The sequence below is a fragment of the Solea senegalensis genome, unplaced genomic scaffold, assembly GCF_019176455.1.
Source record: "Solea senegalensis isolate Sse05_10M unplaced genomic scaffold, IFAPA_SoseM_1 scf7180000015199, whole genome shotgun sequence".
Lineage (NCBI taxonomy): Eukaryota > Metazoa > Chordata > Actinopteri > Pleuronectiformes > Soleidae > Solea > Solea senegalensis.
In genome coordinates, this window is record NW_025321256.1 from 142870 (window position 1) to 159770 (window position 16901).

The 16901-nt window shown below is 40.1% G+C and overlaps 1 protein-coding gene across 1 annotated transcript; it reads right to left on the bottom strand.

Annotated features, from left to right (window-relative positions):
* Positions 1-2176: 2176 nt before the first annotated feature.
* Positions 2177-16492, bottom strand: LOC122762069 (N-alpha-acetyltransferase 15, NatA auxiliary subunit-like). Its single transcript, XM_044017243.1, has 19 exons — positions 16315-16492; positions 16113-16217; positions 14501-14658; positions 11707-11841; positions 10374-10527; positions 10031-10150; positions 9831-9926; positions 9561-9667; positions 9363-9435; positions 9071-9240; positions 8808-8960; positions 7608-7736; positions 7286-7499; positions 6324-6517; positions 6126-6234; positions 5943-6041; positions 5550-5693; positions 5120-5217; positions 2177-3795 (listed from the first exon to the last, which is right to left on the bottom strand). The coding sequence occupies exons 1-19, from the start codon at positions 16475-16477 to the stop codon at positions 3598-3600; spliced, it is 2619 nt and encodes an 872-aa protein (XP_043873178.1). The 5' UTR covers positions 16478-16492; the 3' UTR covers positions 2177-3597.
* Between the last annotated feature and the right edge of the window lie 409 nt (positions 16493-16901).

Sequence of the window (16901 nt, forward strand, 5' to 3'; positions counted from 1 at the left end):
TTTTTAACTTTAACAGGAACTGTCTACGATAGGGATTTTTTTTAACTTCCTCTTGGAGGTTTACGTTTCCTCTGGTGTTTTTGTCCTGAATAACACACTAACTGACCACATGATGGAATAAGAATGTACGTTATTCAAAATGTAGCACATGCTGCAGCACATACAGTATATCGCCTGGAGTAAATAAACAAATTGTGAAAAGGACAATTAAGAAGAATGGAATATTTTTTCATGAAAATAATGACATGCATTATTTAGTTTCTTTTTTTTTTTCCTTTCTTTTGTGTATTCTTTACTATGTCTATTTGTGTTCTGTAACCTATTATAAACTCACTGACCAAAAATACTTTGTTAATGTACAAAGTACAAGTACAAGAGTACAAGTACAAAATTCAAGAATCTGTTCTTTTACTCCACTACATTTCCTAAATAAATAGTCTCTTTGTTACTCGTTACTACCAAATACAGAAGAAGAAATCAGAAGAAGGGTTGGTATAATGGTCTGTATTTATATAGAAATAAACTGGGGTTAAGTCAACCTGGGGTTAAGTGTCTTTGCTCAAGTACACATATAGACTAGCAGAGCCAGAAATTGAACCCATAACCTTCCAGCTGATAGACAACTCACTCTACCACTGAGCCAACATTGCTCAATCCTAACTCCTCACCTTTTTAATACTTTTACTTCTAAAACAAGTACATTTTACATCAGAAAGTTACTTTTGATACTTATGTGCAGTAAATGTCATATACTTTAAGACTTTTACTTAAGTAATATTATAAAAAGTGACTTCAAATTCTACCAATGTCATTTTCTGGTAACATACTTTTTCTCAAGTATCCCTTAAGGTACTGTATACAATACTGCTGCGATGTGCTTGGCTGTTTAGACATTTGTGATAACAGACAGTTGTACCTAATAAAGTGGCAGATGATGGCTTCATCTTTCCAACACCAGCCACTCACTTGAGACACCATAATCACAGAAGGATGCTGCCCCCTGCTGGTAGAATCACTCCACAGTCATGGCTGAGTCCTGTCCTCAGATTCTGGTTTAAAAAACAAAACAATAACAGTATATTTCAATTATTTTCCATGACACCTTCTATTGTTTAAAGGTCCAGTGTTGTCCATTTAAGATGGTTTATTTTGAGAATGTATGTATGTAAGTGTGTATTTACTTTGACATTTAAAGAAATATTTTTTTTAGATGTTTTTTGCTAGATTAGAACAAGCCTTTGTATATGTACTTGAGGCAGGGGCCCTGCTTCACATATAGGCAGCCATCTTGTGTCATGAGTGTGCTTCACATTCAACAGTAAAAAAGTTAATTTATTTTTGGAATGCAAAGGCCACCATAGTTCCCTGACACAGTTAGGAAAGGAAAGCAGTTACAATCTGCAGTGTCACCTTTAAATGTCTGTTGGATAGTAATGAATGACAGACAGGTGGAGAGGGTCTGACAACAGCAGGATTTTTTTTATCCTCATACAAATCACGTATTATTCATTTGTGGCCTATTCTGTAATTTTTCTGTCTTGGTTTTACACCGACTTGATTGTCAAAAATAATGAACAAAGTGCGATCTGTATCTGTTCTATACATAAAACATGTTCCGTATTGAACAGATACAGTTAGTATCTTTACACTTCACTTCTAAGTGTGTACTTGTGTGGACAGCGCAAGATTTTTTGCCCAATTTACCCACAATTCAGTTGGGCAGTCTTCTCCAGTCAGCATAGCTAGTTGGCACAGAATGGCAGTGTGTGAGGGTAACAGACCCGACCTGACTTCAGTCGCATGTAGTCAAACATGTTTGACTACAACTCTGTGCACAATAGAGCGGTGTTAAATGTGACCCCCAGACTTATCCGCATCCCATGTTGTACATAACTTCAAAGGGGAGGAGAAAAAAAGTTCCCAAAATCATTTGCACATACTTAATAACAGTAGTTATCCAAGTTTTATTTTATATAAGAAAAACCTAAAAAATCAGCTTACCTCAAGATCCGTCTTTGCCTTAATACAAAACCCTTAAATGAATGCACTTAATGTATGTTACATGTTGTATATACCAGCTATGAGACGAGCATAGAGCCTTAAAATTGGGGATCATTCCTGCAGCTCAGTGAGGCAGACGGTGCTTACACGTACACAGATGCAAACAAGTCAACTATTTCTTTTGTTTGGTTTTAATACAAAATTCCAGAGATATCATACATCGCCATCTCAGAATTCCTCTTTCACATTAGATCCCAAATTAGAGGAAAAAAAGGAGAAGAAAAGAGATTGTTTGAGGGGGAAAGGGGAGAACAGAAGTCAAATGAAATTTCCAGATGTTTCTTTTGCCTTATAACATTTTCACTTCAGTCACTGTCGGGCGGCAGGCTTTAACAGCTGAACCCTGACCTTTACAGGAGACGTGAGTGATGAGAGAAGAGCCATCTGAAGTAAAGATACACTGGAGTCTTATTTCCACTCGGACTGTCATTGTCTGTGTTCATGCAGTTAAAAACCATTTTTAGTGGCGACAGCAGCAACTCAAGTGACTGCCAGGACTCGAGCAGTAAACGGGCTCCGGTGATCCATTAATAACACAAAGGTGTCTGGTCTATGATATTGCTTAGATCTATACAACCCTCTCAGAACTACATACAAAGGTTAAACAGTAGCAGTGTATTTGAAATTGGAGCTTCACACACAACCTTTACAGTTTTTATTTTGTGCTACAAGTTGCTCCATAATAAACAGAGGGTTACATCATCATCCATGGTGAACCAGGAACAGTGAGGGAAGCACAGTCTGAGCAGAATAACTGTTTGTGCGAGGTCTCTTCCTCTGCGCTGTGACCGCCCTCCATCACACACACTCCACAGTAGTGTCTCATGACGATCAGCGTTTACTGGAGCATTACAGCATGTACAGATACACCTGTGGTCACTGGACGTCCTCTGTGTTTACTTCAGGTCCTCGGTAACTCTCTCCGTCTGTCAGTTCAGCTCCCTACACACGTGTCAGGGATCATCGCGTCCACTCGGCTCAGTCCTTCGTCCCTCAGTGACAGTTGTCCTACTTTCAATTAAATTAGCTTTTCTTTTAAAATTAGGGGAACACGGTTCTGTGACAGGTCACAGCAGCACCGAGTCAAACTCAAGTATTTTGCCGTCACTGTGATCGATCATCTGAGGAAACAGACAGTCCATGTCACAGTTTTATTTTCCAACAGTTTGCCATTAACTATTGTATATTTTCATACGTAGCATGGTAATTTAAAAAAAGTAAAATGGCAGTTCTGTTATCTCCCCCCTCCCGCAACACACTTTTCCCACAAATTTACACAACCGCAGACATGCGCACACACGCACGCACACAACACACACACACATGCCCTCAACACACACACAGTCCTGATTTTCCACCATGTGGGAGAGAGCCAAGCCAAGCCAAGCCAGGTCAGATCCAATTAGGATGAGCCGAAGAACGAAACACCCATTTTTTCGCTTCCAATGTTTGGCTCTACAAAATGGCTGCCAGGTGTACCGCAAGGCTCCGTGCTCCGCCCAATTCCTTTGCTCAACCGCTGTTGTTCTGTTGCGCTCACATCTCATTGGCTAGCTCCTCAGTTTCCGTGGAAACGTCTCCATTGGCTAGCTTGGTGTTCTCCTCGTATCCAGGGGGCATGAAAGCTAATGTATATGGGTAAAGCTTGTGACATTCGGCACGGTACGCCTCCATGCGCTCTTTACAGTCCCCGAGGGTCGCGCTCCGAAGACACTCCAGCACCTCAGTGCAGATCTGAAGAGATGAGAGAGAGAAAAAAAAAGATTTATTACATTAATACCATTTGAACAATTGTAGTGAGTCTCAGACCAATAGTTTATTGGTTGTTTATCTCACGTTAGATTTTAGTTTTCCATCAACAGACTGAAAAATGACACAAAGATATGGTAATATGCATAATACGCAAACTCGAAATGAAATATTATTCAACAACGAGCAACATTAGGGGACACCTGTTAACACCGCCCCCTGGCAAACCGGCCAGGGGTTTACAGCTGCCGTCAGAATGCTATCACGGACAAACTGGTACGCATTATTTGCAAAGACATGAGACCGGTGAACATCTTGCAGGGGTCCGGTTTCAAAGACTTCATCCAAGAGCTTGAGCCAAGGTACACTGCTCTTAGCCGCATGGCCATCAGCGAGTAGCCACAGAGGCATATGTGACAGTCACCGCACATTTCATAGACATAGATATAATTCTCAAAACGACCGAAGCTCAGGTGAGCCACAGGGCTGAAAATGTTGCCTGATGCATCAGCAACAAACTTGGGAGAGTAAAACATGTGTCAGTGCTTTCCATCACCAAGGACAACGCGGTTAATTATATTAATGCTGTTGCAGGCCGCCAGTGTCCCATACATGGCTCAGTGGACAGAACGTTTAACAACCACATACTAAGTTAAAACTATTAAAAAAAATAATAATAATAATTACATATTAAAAATAATAAGGAATGGAATTTGAATGGGATTTAGAGGAACATACACAGCCCTATGCTGCTTCTTCTCTTTCTGAAAGTCATGTCAGTGACCTATGTTAGCCCTGACGATGATGTCAACTCTTTCCCAACTCTCTGCTGTTTCCTCTTTCTTCATTGTTTACTTCAGTGTGCGTTTATTTGTCCTATTAGCAACTTACTGTCTAGAGTTTTTGACAAATCAATCTGGATGTTTTTGTGATGATAGGTGATGAACCAAGTACGTTCCCATAAAGGTTTGGTAAGAATCTACCAACTGGTCTCACACACAATTTAAATGTAACATGAGAAATGTAAGAGTGCTCTTGGTGGTTTATGTATCTGAAGTCTGTTTGGGCTGCTGTAGAAACACGACGGCTCAAAATGAACCTGGATTACTTCTAACGCTATGAATACTATTTTCATTTTCAAGTGATGAAAGACTTATACAAATCTACTTTCATGTAATATGTTAAATTTCTGTCGGTAAGCTCCTCCAAATGTTATACCCTGGACAGGAAATGGAGGGGAAATCTCTTTTCCCAGCTTAACCCAAGCATAATAATACTGTAATGCAGTGATATTTCCATGAAAATGCACCTGTATGGTTCTGTTGATAAGTGATTCATCGAGTGCAGTGGCCAATTCAGCTGCCTTCATCTCTGTCGCCAAGTCCAGATACACCATCATCTTCGCAGCTGTAGAGAGAGAGGAAAGTGTTTGTTTGTGAAGTATTTTGTTCCGTTTGTTGTTCTGATTACCATTTGTGTTAACAATAAAAGGTCAGCACACCACGTAAACAGAAATGTTTCTGTTAAAAACTAGGGACGTCAGCTTGAACATGTTAATTACCATCAACTATGGTCAGACCTTACAGTTTTTGTTAGATAGAAATATTACATACAAAAGGTCTCACTACATTTCTGAAGGATTTAACAGTGGACCCCCCCACACACACATTTAAAGCTGTTTCAGTTTACTATTGAAAAATGCTGATATTTCTTGTGCGTTTGTGTGTATTCGGCTTTACCTGCCAGCCGGTGTGGTATGGAGTTGGAGTGCTTGGTGAGGTAGGCCTGGTTGAAGCTCTTAGCATTGCTGTCTCCAAACAGCCGAGTGATCTCCTGCTTCAGCACCGTCCTGACTGTCTCTGGCAGCTCCTTGCTCTCAGAGACTAGACAGAAGAGAGGATGGAAACAGTGGTGAGGTGATGAAGAAAAAGATGATTTTAGACACACACACACACACACACACACACATATATATACATATACACACACATATATATACATATATACACACATATACATATATGTAAATAAAATAAAAAAAAGAAGAAAAAGGAAGTAAAAAGAAAATGAGCAGATTGACAACATTGAGCAGCTGAGACTTAGTGGCGTCAAAGATCAAACTGCCATCTCACCTCCTTTAAAGAAGCGTACTAGACACTGATGTAGCCATGGATGGTCTCGGTCTATGGCCAACGCTCTCTTCACAGACTGGAGCATCAAAAGGTATTTTTCTGATGGAGGACATGAGATCATGAGCAACACGTTGAAATCAAAAGTCAGTGAAGTAACATTTAAATGAGTGTGTGCATACAAACCTTTCCTGAAGTAGATCTCAAAGGCCATTAAGTGTGTGTCAATTTTGTCTTTGACCAGGTGTTTGAGAGGCATCAGGAACTTGACAGCTTCTTCCAGTGGATTTTCTACCTGTTAACAATCACAGGGAAAGGAAGTTAAATACCAACACAGCAAGACCATGAGATAGAATGTGTGGTCTTAAGCTTTCTGACTCTAACCTTGACCAGTTTGTCCGGAACAAGCTCCTCTTTGGGGCCTCCGATCTCCTCATCATCATCCTCCTTCTTCTTCTTCTGGTTCTTTAGCTGCTTCTCCTTCTCAGCGTTCTTCTTCTCCTCTTCCAGCTGGGCCTTCTTCTGGGCTCTTCGCTGCTTGTTCCTCAACTTCTTTAGCTCTTTGTCTGAAAGGTTTGCTGGAGACATGAAGGTTGATGAACAGTGTTAATGACCAACCAATCTTTTCAATGCCTCATTTTGTAAGTCCAGCAGAAGGCCAAAAAAACTCTGAACCCAATCAGACACTTTAGCAGCACTGATGCAAATAAAGAGCCAGATCCAGTGGTCAATGTCTTCAGAAGAAATAAATGAAAGCTGGGGGTCTTAGTAGACTGCACAGACCTCGAGCTGCATCGATATGAGACAATCTGGTCTAAAGAGGATTGCTCTGTCAGTAAACTGGCTTGTCTTTTATCCGTACTACTGTCATGTAGCAACATAGCTACAGTACAGACAAGTAGAGACATCATTCAAAACACAAGTTAAATTAAGTTGAAACCTGCAATCTAAAAAAGGATGTTCTTCAGACATTTTGTTGATGTTCACCGTCACAATCTACTTTTAAAATATTTGTCTCTGGTACACAATTTATCCTAATAAATGTTGATGCCGACTAAGCTCAAGAGTGCCAACAGGTGATTTCCCAAAATTCATTAAACACTAGAAGTGGCGCTTCATGATTAAGGTGAAGGCAGAAACAGCTGGTGACCTAAATTTTCGTAGACTCCACAGGCTATACAGCCTCTTGTAACAATACCGACTGCAGCAGGAGGCGGCAAGCTCCATGTATCACAATAGCTGCACCTGGTGAAGGCTGCAGACCTTAGACCTGAAGTCTGCTGTACCATTTAGTGGTAACTGGGCTTTATGCAATTTTAAACCCCCCAACCTCCCTGTTGTCTCACCAGTGTCGGCCTGGAGCTCCTTGCTGTCGTCAGTGAGAGGATTGTCGTGGAGGCTCAGGTAGATCTGGATGGCAGTGGCGGCTGCCTTGTAGTAGAAAGGATGCATCCTGAGCACGTCCTCCAATTTCAGTAAGTCCACGTAGGAGCGAAGTGTCATCTTTCTCATGCAGTAAGTGTGGAAATCAAACTGGTCATCTGTGATCTCCACAAAATGCTGGTGAAAGATGATGCAGGAAAGATAAACATCAAATACTTTATGGAGGTATAAACGTGTATGATTAAAGGCTAATTCCAAATGTAATAACTGACACGATGGACTCACCCTCTCTATCTCATGACACTTCTTGAGAGCATCTCCAAACTTGTTCATACCCTTGTAGGCAAGTGCACATTCTGTCTGGAACCACATACACTGCATCTCATTCAGATTCTCCACAGCTGACGCCCCCTCCTGGAGTAAACACACACAGCAATGAGCAAAGTCAATGAAATGGAAAATCAAGCCAATTTATCATAATAATTCAAGGGTAAAATTATGTTGACATGCTTCACTAGACATAGATTACCTCAGTGTATGAACAGTTTCAGACTTTATTTAAAAAACACAAATTTGTGGTGACAGTTAGTGAAGATTTTCATATTCTTTTCTACTTATCATATTGGTTATTCTTTTACTATTTTGTATCATCATGGCATGTACCCATCTATTTATAAACGTATATCTATATTGCCACTTAATATTTAATATACTAAATATTCTTACTTTTGCTGTTTTTATGTTATTTTATTGCTTATAGAGCTCTGGTAATGCAATGTTACGCAACTGTCATTAAAGCGAAGAAAGGGGATCGCTGCATCAAGGACGAGAATGGAGGCACATTTTACTAGATAGTAAATGTGTATCACTGCCTTAAAACTTGCTCAAAGTGAGCACAGAAGATTGAGCTATGAGAACCCACAGTCAATAGATTATTCTAGTGTAGTGATCACATCATATCATGTACAGAATCCAACACTTATTATAGTGTTTATATGACATGCTTTTAGAAGCATGTCAGAAGCTTTTCCTGCCAACATGGAGGTGTAAACAAACGTTTGTATCTCATTTATATATACCATGAATTTGAAACTTGTCTCTGACCCTTCTGCTACTGCAACAAGTGCAATTCAATAAAGTCAAATCTAATCTGTGAATCTTAAACTGTATTTTATGATTATTCACTTTGCTATGCTTTCTAATTTAATCACTTCTGCTTTAGTAAACAAACACACAGTAAAACAAATACCACACACTGCACATATCTGAACACTGAGGCTCATTAGTAAATCTAAAAAGGTAGCAGTATATTGTGTTAACAAGATTGTGAATTAAAAGCCCTCCCTCTGTTTCATCTATGGTTGCAGAAAAAGAGAGCTACAAGATATCAAAGAAATCAAATTGAAAATCCATCCCTGACTTTAGTATTCACCAGTCTTTCTCAGCTCATCAGCTGGCTGTGTGCACACAGACAGTTTTCCTCACCCGTGTGAACTTGGAGCACATTTCCTCAGCCTCTTTGATCATGCCAGCCTTCAGCATGTACTTGGCACACTTGGAGTTGATGAATCTGTCAGCAGTGTCCAGAGCCTGGGCCTCGTCCATCCACTGAGCGGCTTCTTTGATGTTCCCAGCATGCTGCGGGAGGGTAAAGGTCAATTCAACAGTCATGACTGAAGACGGCAACACAAGAGAACATTTGTCAGTTACATACTCGGCAGCAAACACACAGGTCCAGGACGTGTTACCTTGTAAATCTTGGCTTTGACAAGGAAGAGTTCGATAAGTGTTGGCGTGCTCTCGATGGCCGCGTTGATGTATTCTAAAGCCAGTGTCTGCTGACCAATCATGTCGTAATGCTGCGCCAGGAAATACTGTACCCACAACAATGTGGTCGGTGGCTCTTCCTTTCCATCATCTGCAAGAGAGCAAGCCGATTCTGTAAGATTAGGCCTTTCAAACTAAAAGACTGGAGTAGGTAATCTAAAATATGATATTTGTCAATATTTGTCAGTGATCAGTCTGAATTTTTCTCCTCACCATTCTGGCTGAACATTCTACAGCTTTTTAATGACGTTTCATAGCTGACCACAAGCTCCTCTATTATTGACACCTGTGAGAAGAGAGAACAGAGTGGGTTACTTCACCCGCAGTAAAACTTGCACTGTTGTGAAGGAATATTTCTGAATATCTTGTGATTTAGATTGTTCAAACATCTGCAGCAGCAGCAGCCATCACCTTTTCTTTGTCATTGTACAGTGATTTGAGTGTGGTGAAGACAGGCGGACAGCCTTTACTAAAGTTCATCCTGAGATATCGGTCGAGACACTCTCTGAACTTCTCACCTGTAGACAGACAAAGGATCAAAGATAAACTCTGTGAAGTCCAATGACTTCAAGCACTGTTAGAATATAATATGAAGTAACAGTGAGGGCTCAAATAGTAACCTGAGATTACATTTTCACCACAGAGACAGACATTTTAATTAAAAATTATTATTAGCCACACCAGTGAGAAAACTGAGGGGCAGCCGGCGAGGAACCAGTCCTTTAGGAAACTGCACCCAGGCTTCCTCATAGATCTTGTGTCTATCCTCTACACTGCCTGAAAAAACAAAGAATGAATAAGATTAAAGATGAAATAAATGATAGAATGTTTTAGTGGTCAGTAATAATAAAAAAATGACTGGAGTAACAAATGTGCCATACCTGGTTTTAGGGCCTTTTCCAGGCCATGGTAATAGGACCAGTTCTCTGGATTCCTCTCCTGCAGTCGACGGTAAACTAATGTTGCTTCTTCCAGACGCTCCAACTTTAACAGCAACTCTCCTACAAGAGCAGAAAAATGTGATTCTCTCATGTCAAGGTACATTTGTTTATCGCTACTAAACAGATTCAACGTATGAATATGCAAAATTTGAATCTGCAAGGTAGAGGAACGTTGAGACCGAAAGCCTTCTTGTTTGTGTTTTGCATCGATCCATCAGATTTTAACAGGCTTTGGTTGTCTGCAGTATGGCAGTGCGAGTGTCCATGTGAAGCAGCAGCTCACCTCGTGTCTCCTCCACTGCCAGTTTGTCACAGATCTGCTTCTCGTAGTTTGACAGATGCTCCAGAGCCTCCTTGTACAGGCCAGCTTCCCTCAGCACCTGGTTCTGGTAGAGCAGCAGTTCGCTGTACTCATAGTCTACTTTATCTGGAGACGTCTGGACAAACACCAAGGAGAACACATTATTAAGTCTTTTTCAGACGTAGAATATGAGGAATTGTTGGCCTTATTCATCACAAACAGATGGCAGAGGGAGAAAATCAGAAGGGAGGATAACAGTACACTACAAATGTAAGGTGGTGTTCATTTTAGCCATCGAGGCATGAAAACTTATTTCTACTAGGTTGCAGGCCATTTAATGTTTTTATGTATATTCAAATATTTACCCATATGTGAAAAGAATAAACATTTAAAATAAAGGGCTCTTGTTCAACTTCTGGCCTACTTGTATGTGGTGGTGACGAGAGGTAGACCGATTAATCGGTTAATAATCAAGCAGATATTTGCCTCTTTTTAGAGAAATCATCTGATCATCATGATGATTTATTAATTGGCCAAATACTGGATTAATATAATAATATAGGTAGAAGAAAAGTGATTATTTGTGTGTTTAATATTTAGTCTATACACTAATTGTAGTGCAGAGTAATAAAATGTACATTGAATATATTTAATAACTGGTTACTAAAATTAGTTTGTTTGCATTATTCATCATTTAACAGTATTATTGTATTATATGGATAAAAAGAAAAGCGACTCAAAATGTTTGATTTGGCCATATAAAACCCCACATCGGTGAACCCTTTAGTGCAGACCAAAGAATTGTTTAACTGTCTTTACGTTAATGTAAAAGGGAGTGCGTCTGGAAGTTAAAGATAACAGTAGCGCAAGATATAACATAGCAACACTCACCATTTCTGACCAGTGAGAAATAACTAGAGCTACTGGGTGAATTTCTATGTTTGTACAGTTCAGGAAACTCTCCATCCTTCTTTCAAGTATACGTGCATTTGCTTTGTTGCTGCAGTTTGTTGTATAACATACAGTACATGGTACAAAGGCAGGAAGCAGACTAGTCTTATCAGGGTCAAACCAGAGAAAGAAAGAAAACCAGAAGGCCAATGTGGTTTAAACCCATGCACACACATACAGTATTTAAGACTCATGAGTAAAAGTGAGTGGCCACAATACATCATCTTGCACTGCTGTGTGACAGTCTCTACAAAATACTGAGCATTTGTTTGTCTATACGATGTTTGTCAATTGACACTGCAAAACAAATCTATCTACAGGTACAACTAACTTTGTAGAGTGCTCAGTACCGACTGTGTCTCACCTGTTGTGTTTTCCTGAACTCCTCAATAATTTTTGCAGCCATCTCGTAGTCTTCCAGGAGGTGATAGGCGATGGCATAGCCGATCCAGGAAGCTCGCTGGGCTGGACGCAGCTGTAACAACTGGTACCGTGTCTCCTATACAAGGAAAAACAAAAAAATGCAGGTTTTTTTTTTGGTCACACTGAACAGCAGAATCAACTGATCCAACTTCATTGTAGGTGATGTTGAAATTGGTATTAAATTATTATTTATTTACTTAGTAACTCAGTAAAATAAAAGTTTAAAGGAATAGTGAAAATATCCCAAACCAACCATGAAATATGAAACTATCAACATTTTTGATAGTTTGAGTAGTTTATATTTTCCAACCACATGACACAACTTTAAAAAAAGTTAACACTGAATCAAGTCAAGCTCCTGGAGTAACATCTACAATTGTGGAGATGACAACTATGCCAATGGAAACAAACCTCCCATCTGTCAACCCCTCCCTATATCCAGAACACATTAATGTGCCAAGAATCAACATCCTCTCCTGTGCCACAACTCCAATGGCATCTACCCGACTGAATCACAATGCAAATTTTGGTTTCCACAAGCTGCAGTTTCCTACCCAGCACTGTGTATATTTCAGGTTATGTATTTATTGTAATTTGATTAGCTTCATTACATTATTGATACATCTTAAGTGTTTATGTGCTGCTCATTTTTATGCTTAAATAGCACTGACATTTGCAAGGCTGTGGTGCAAAGTTGGTTGGCCAAAGTTGGTTGGCCATTTGTTGGTATTTTAAATACCAACAAATGGCCAATGAATTCCAACAATTGCTAAATGCCTTCTGAACAATAATCAGCTCCCTCACAACTCTGTGCTTCTTATGGCATGTTTCCAATAGCCCGACTCGACACGGTTATTTAGCACTTCTATTAGTGATAGTACCTGGTACTTTTTTTAGTACTGGCGAGGTTCTTAGAGCGCTGTCACAGGAAGAGGCATGAGCAAGACGTCCAACACAAGAATCAAGCTGAACAGTGCCAATCTAGACTTAACAATCCTACAAACATGGGTTTATTTCCAACTATTACCAGGGAAATGTCTAAAATCTCGATATTTAACATGAGTCTGGTGTATTTAGCGACAGCACTGCCGATTGCAATTGGCATCACAAACCTTGCCGCTGTATTTCAGTGGAGTGACTTTGTCTCTGTGGGTCTCTGCTCCGGTCATGGAGGAAGTACTGAACAAATCTTTTTAATGCTAATAAACTGATTCTGATTCAGTTACACTGAAAACAACTGCTTTACAGTGTGGCGTATAAAGCGAAGTCACGGCAGTTCCATGCAGCTGTGTGGTGATGACTCCGCCCATGTTGAGGTAGTACTATATTGTAATGAAAACTAGAGCCGGACAGTAACGGAGTACATTTACTTGAGTACTGTACTTTACTCAAGTACATTTGAGAGGCAAATATTGTACTCTTTACTCCGCTACATTTCTATCCATAACCGTGAGTACCCATTACTTCTTCTTCTAAAAAAAATATATAAATAAAAAAAAAGGAAAAAAGAAAAATCTCGGAAACCCTCAATTTTTGGTTTCCCTCTCAAACGTGATTGGATTGTGCAGGCGCCACTGATTTGTGAACTCTCCATGGTCAGATAATATTAACATTAACATTTTTCATAACTCCATGTAGGACATTTCTGTACATAAATGTAAGCACTGTGGCAGTAGTAATGCAATATTTAGAAAATATACTCTTGTACTCTTGGTACTTTTAAAAACAAGTACTTCAGTACTTTTACTTAAGTAGACATCTGACTGGAGTACTTGTACTTTTTAAAATTTAGCAAGGGGTATCTGTACTTTTACTCAAGTAATGAAGCTGTGTACTCTGTCCGCCTCTGATGAAAACACAACCTTAACTGTGCTGTGTTGAGCCAACCTGGGAACAGCTGGAAAAGGGGCTTTGGTATTGTGGTTTTTAGATTACGTGTCACCCGTCGACATTCTTTCTTTACAGTCAAGACAAACAGAAGCAGATAAAGGACACGGCATACAAATAAAATGTTACCTCATTTTTGTTCATGAAAGTCAAAAAGAGGCAGAATAATAACATAAAAACACAAACATGGCCAAACGTTACACACTTCAGCTGTTCAAGTACCGATTCGAGAACGGTTATAAGTAAAACAATTTTAGCATCATTATTAAAAGAAAATAACATTAAGTACTGTTGTGTAATGTTTTGTGCAGTGGGGAGATAAAGAGTAAAACTACTGAGGTGTCAGTTGGCAGCGCAAGGAGATTTAGCAATTTTGCTGATTCATAGTATTTACAAAAAAAGACATTGGTGGTCTAATATGCCCTGGCCCAGGCCGCTCCCATCCATATGTAATGCTTTCAAACAGACTTTTATCTTGTCATTTTGCACCTCACACTAAATAAGCATCTAAATCCCAGGCCCTGTCCCATGAGAGCTGTTCTACATAGTGACGGTTGACTGTAACCTGATCTCTGCCTGCTGATACACAGCAGCTTTTCCAGATCAGTGCCATACTGAGCCCTGGACCAGGCACTGTGACAGATGGGAGTGAGTGTATTCAGGAAAGTTCATTCACCACAAATGAATAAAATCTGTTTTGTTCCAGTATTAGTAAGAAACGTTTCACAGCAGGGTTTTGAGATTCAGTACCAAGACTTTGCTTTGTCATTTCGAAATATAAAATATACCACAGAACTATTGTCCAATCAGGTAAAACCCATGCAACCCGAAACCCTCACAGTCCTCACCCTGTAGCCCTCCAGGTCTCGCATCTGGATCTGAAGAAGTGACAGGTCTCGCAGGATTTGCAGGTTGTCCTTGTCCCACTTGAGAGCGTTGCGGTAACACTTGATGGCCTCATCATACTTCTTATCCGAGCGCTGCAGTAGGCCGTAGACGTGCCAGCCTGGGACGCACAGGTTAAGGAAAACACACACTCACACACACTCATAGGTGGCACAAACAATCAAATGTTATGTCCAGGATTAGTTGTGAAGAGAACACGTAGGCGTTCAACAAGGGTTGTTGGCATGAGAGGGCAACAAGCCACCGCCACAACCACACATGATGTCAACTCCTATTCAGACAGGTTCAGACACAAAGAGTGGCCACTGGACCAGCAGTTAAACGGGTGCGGTGTCCCTTTAAAAGCAGCAGATAAGAGCTGATGTGTGACAACGTGTTGTGCCCCTTCCTCTTTCACTGGTGTTGCACTGCGTCTAGTACTACCCTCTACAACGACTCAATTTGCTATTCTTTTAACACTGTGACCACCAACCTGTCTTGTTTTCGCCGTCTATTGGCGACACTCTCGCTAACTCACTGTGTTACACACATATATTCACATATTATGCGAGTCTACCTGTTAGCTTAGCAGCGATGACTACTCTCACTGGGAAAATCCAAACACAACTGTAAAAGAGAACGACAAACTTAGCCGTACGTTAAACACCACAAATCTGCAACTACAACCCAGCATTGCACTGAACATAATGAACTGCATATGCAGCTGCTGAACAACCCAACCGTGTGATTGAGTGTAACAGATCGATCAGATGTTACAACTGTGCTAAATCATAGTAGGAGAGGAATTAATCGTAAGAAATCAGGGTGCATGTCTGTCACCCTTTTCCCCCAAAGACACAATGACTATATAAAAGAATACAAAGACAGCAGAGTCTGCTTAGAGATTTGTTGAGTAGACAGGACACTTAGTCTTAGTTGACTGTGCCTCCACAGAGACAAGAACTCCTGAACAATCTGAGGCACCGCAGGGCATCCAACACACACATTCAGCTGCTTTTAGCTACCTCCATATCACTATGTTTTCTTTTCAAAACAGCATTTGTAGACACAAAAATAGTGTTTTAGCACCATATAGTACAAGTATAATTTGTGTCCACAGTAACAGACCTAAAATACACCGTGTGACCATTCAGTTAGACTGGGCATGCATGTGTCAATATTAACATAAAGCAGGTGTTTGTTGTACTTTGAGAAAGATTGACAGAGCTTTTTGTTCACAGCTGATGGTCAAGTCATAGCCAATAAGAACTAGTGTGGAAGTGACTTAAACTGAAAGTAAATTAATTAGCTTGCACAGGTCTGTTTTCACACAAGAAAGACTTTAGGAGAAACCACAAAACTTTTGCATTATATCGTCTTTTTAGCTACAAAAAACAGTGTTACTGATGAGGCCTAAAACAGCCCTAGAATTTGCAATGTCCGCAATGTTTTTAAACCTCTCAGTTTTTGTGGCTCTAAAACAACGGGTGGATGACGAGCATATCTTGAGCAGATATGATATGCTGTAAAACAACAGCAGAGTAGTCATCAGGAAAAACTGCCATGTAAGGATACAGACATGGCTCCTGAGGTCATTGCGCAGGCCTCGTCTCACCAGGTCGTAGGCCTCCTCCTTTTTCCCCAGACAGTTCAGGGTCAAGCCCTTCATCGCCAGGGTCTCTGAAAGGAAGACAAGCACAGGACAGGAGTACAGGACATTGTGAGACATACACTGACTGAGGAGGATACATTTTTCATCTACTCTTCTGCTACTCACCCCCATGCTCTGCAAACTTGGGGTTGGACAGGATTTGTTTGCAGAACTTGAGGCCATTTCTGTATTGTTTGTGTTCGTAACATCGCTGTGAAAAAAGAGAGAAGAAAAAAATCACATAAGGCCAAGAGAAAGAGGGCGATGAGTCAAAGACTAAGTGGTACATGCTTGCAAAATACACAGATAATGCCACAGTACAGTCTATTGATGTCATGTTGCGACCACAACCTTTTTTTTAAAAAAAAAGAATCAAAAGCACAAGCCTTGAGACCACCCCAAATCAATTTGCCAATTTTAAACCAAACTGGATTAAAACTAAGTTAGACACTTCAAATACAATAAACACACTCCTACGAAGGGTCTAACTATCCATATAAATATTTTTAGACTTTTGCACATAATGTTGAAATATTTTCCAACATTAAACTGCATTAATAACATGACCAGCATTTTATCATCAAATTATATTTAGATATGAAGATGCACATCCAGTAAACCACCACTTTTAAAGCTAGTGACCTACTGTCAGGGCAGAGAGTTAATGTGTGTATGAGAGAGAAATGAGAGGGTGTTAAACCGACAGATGGCCT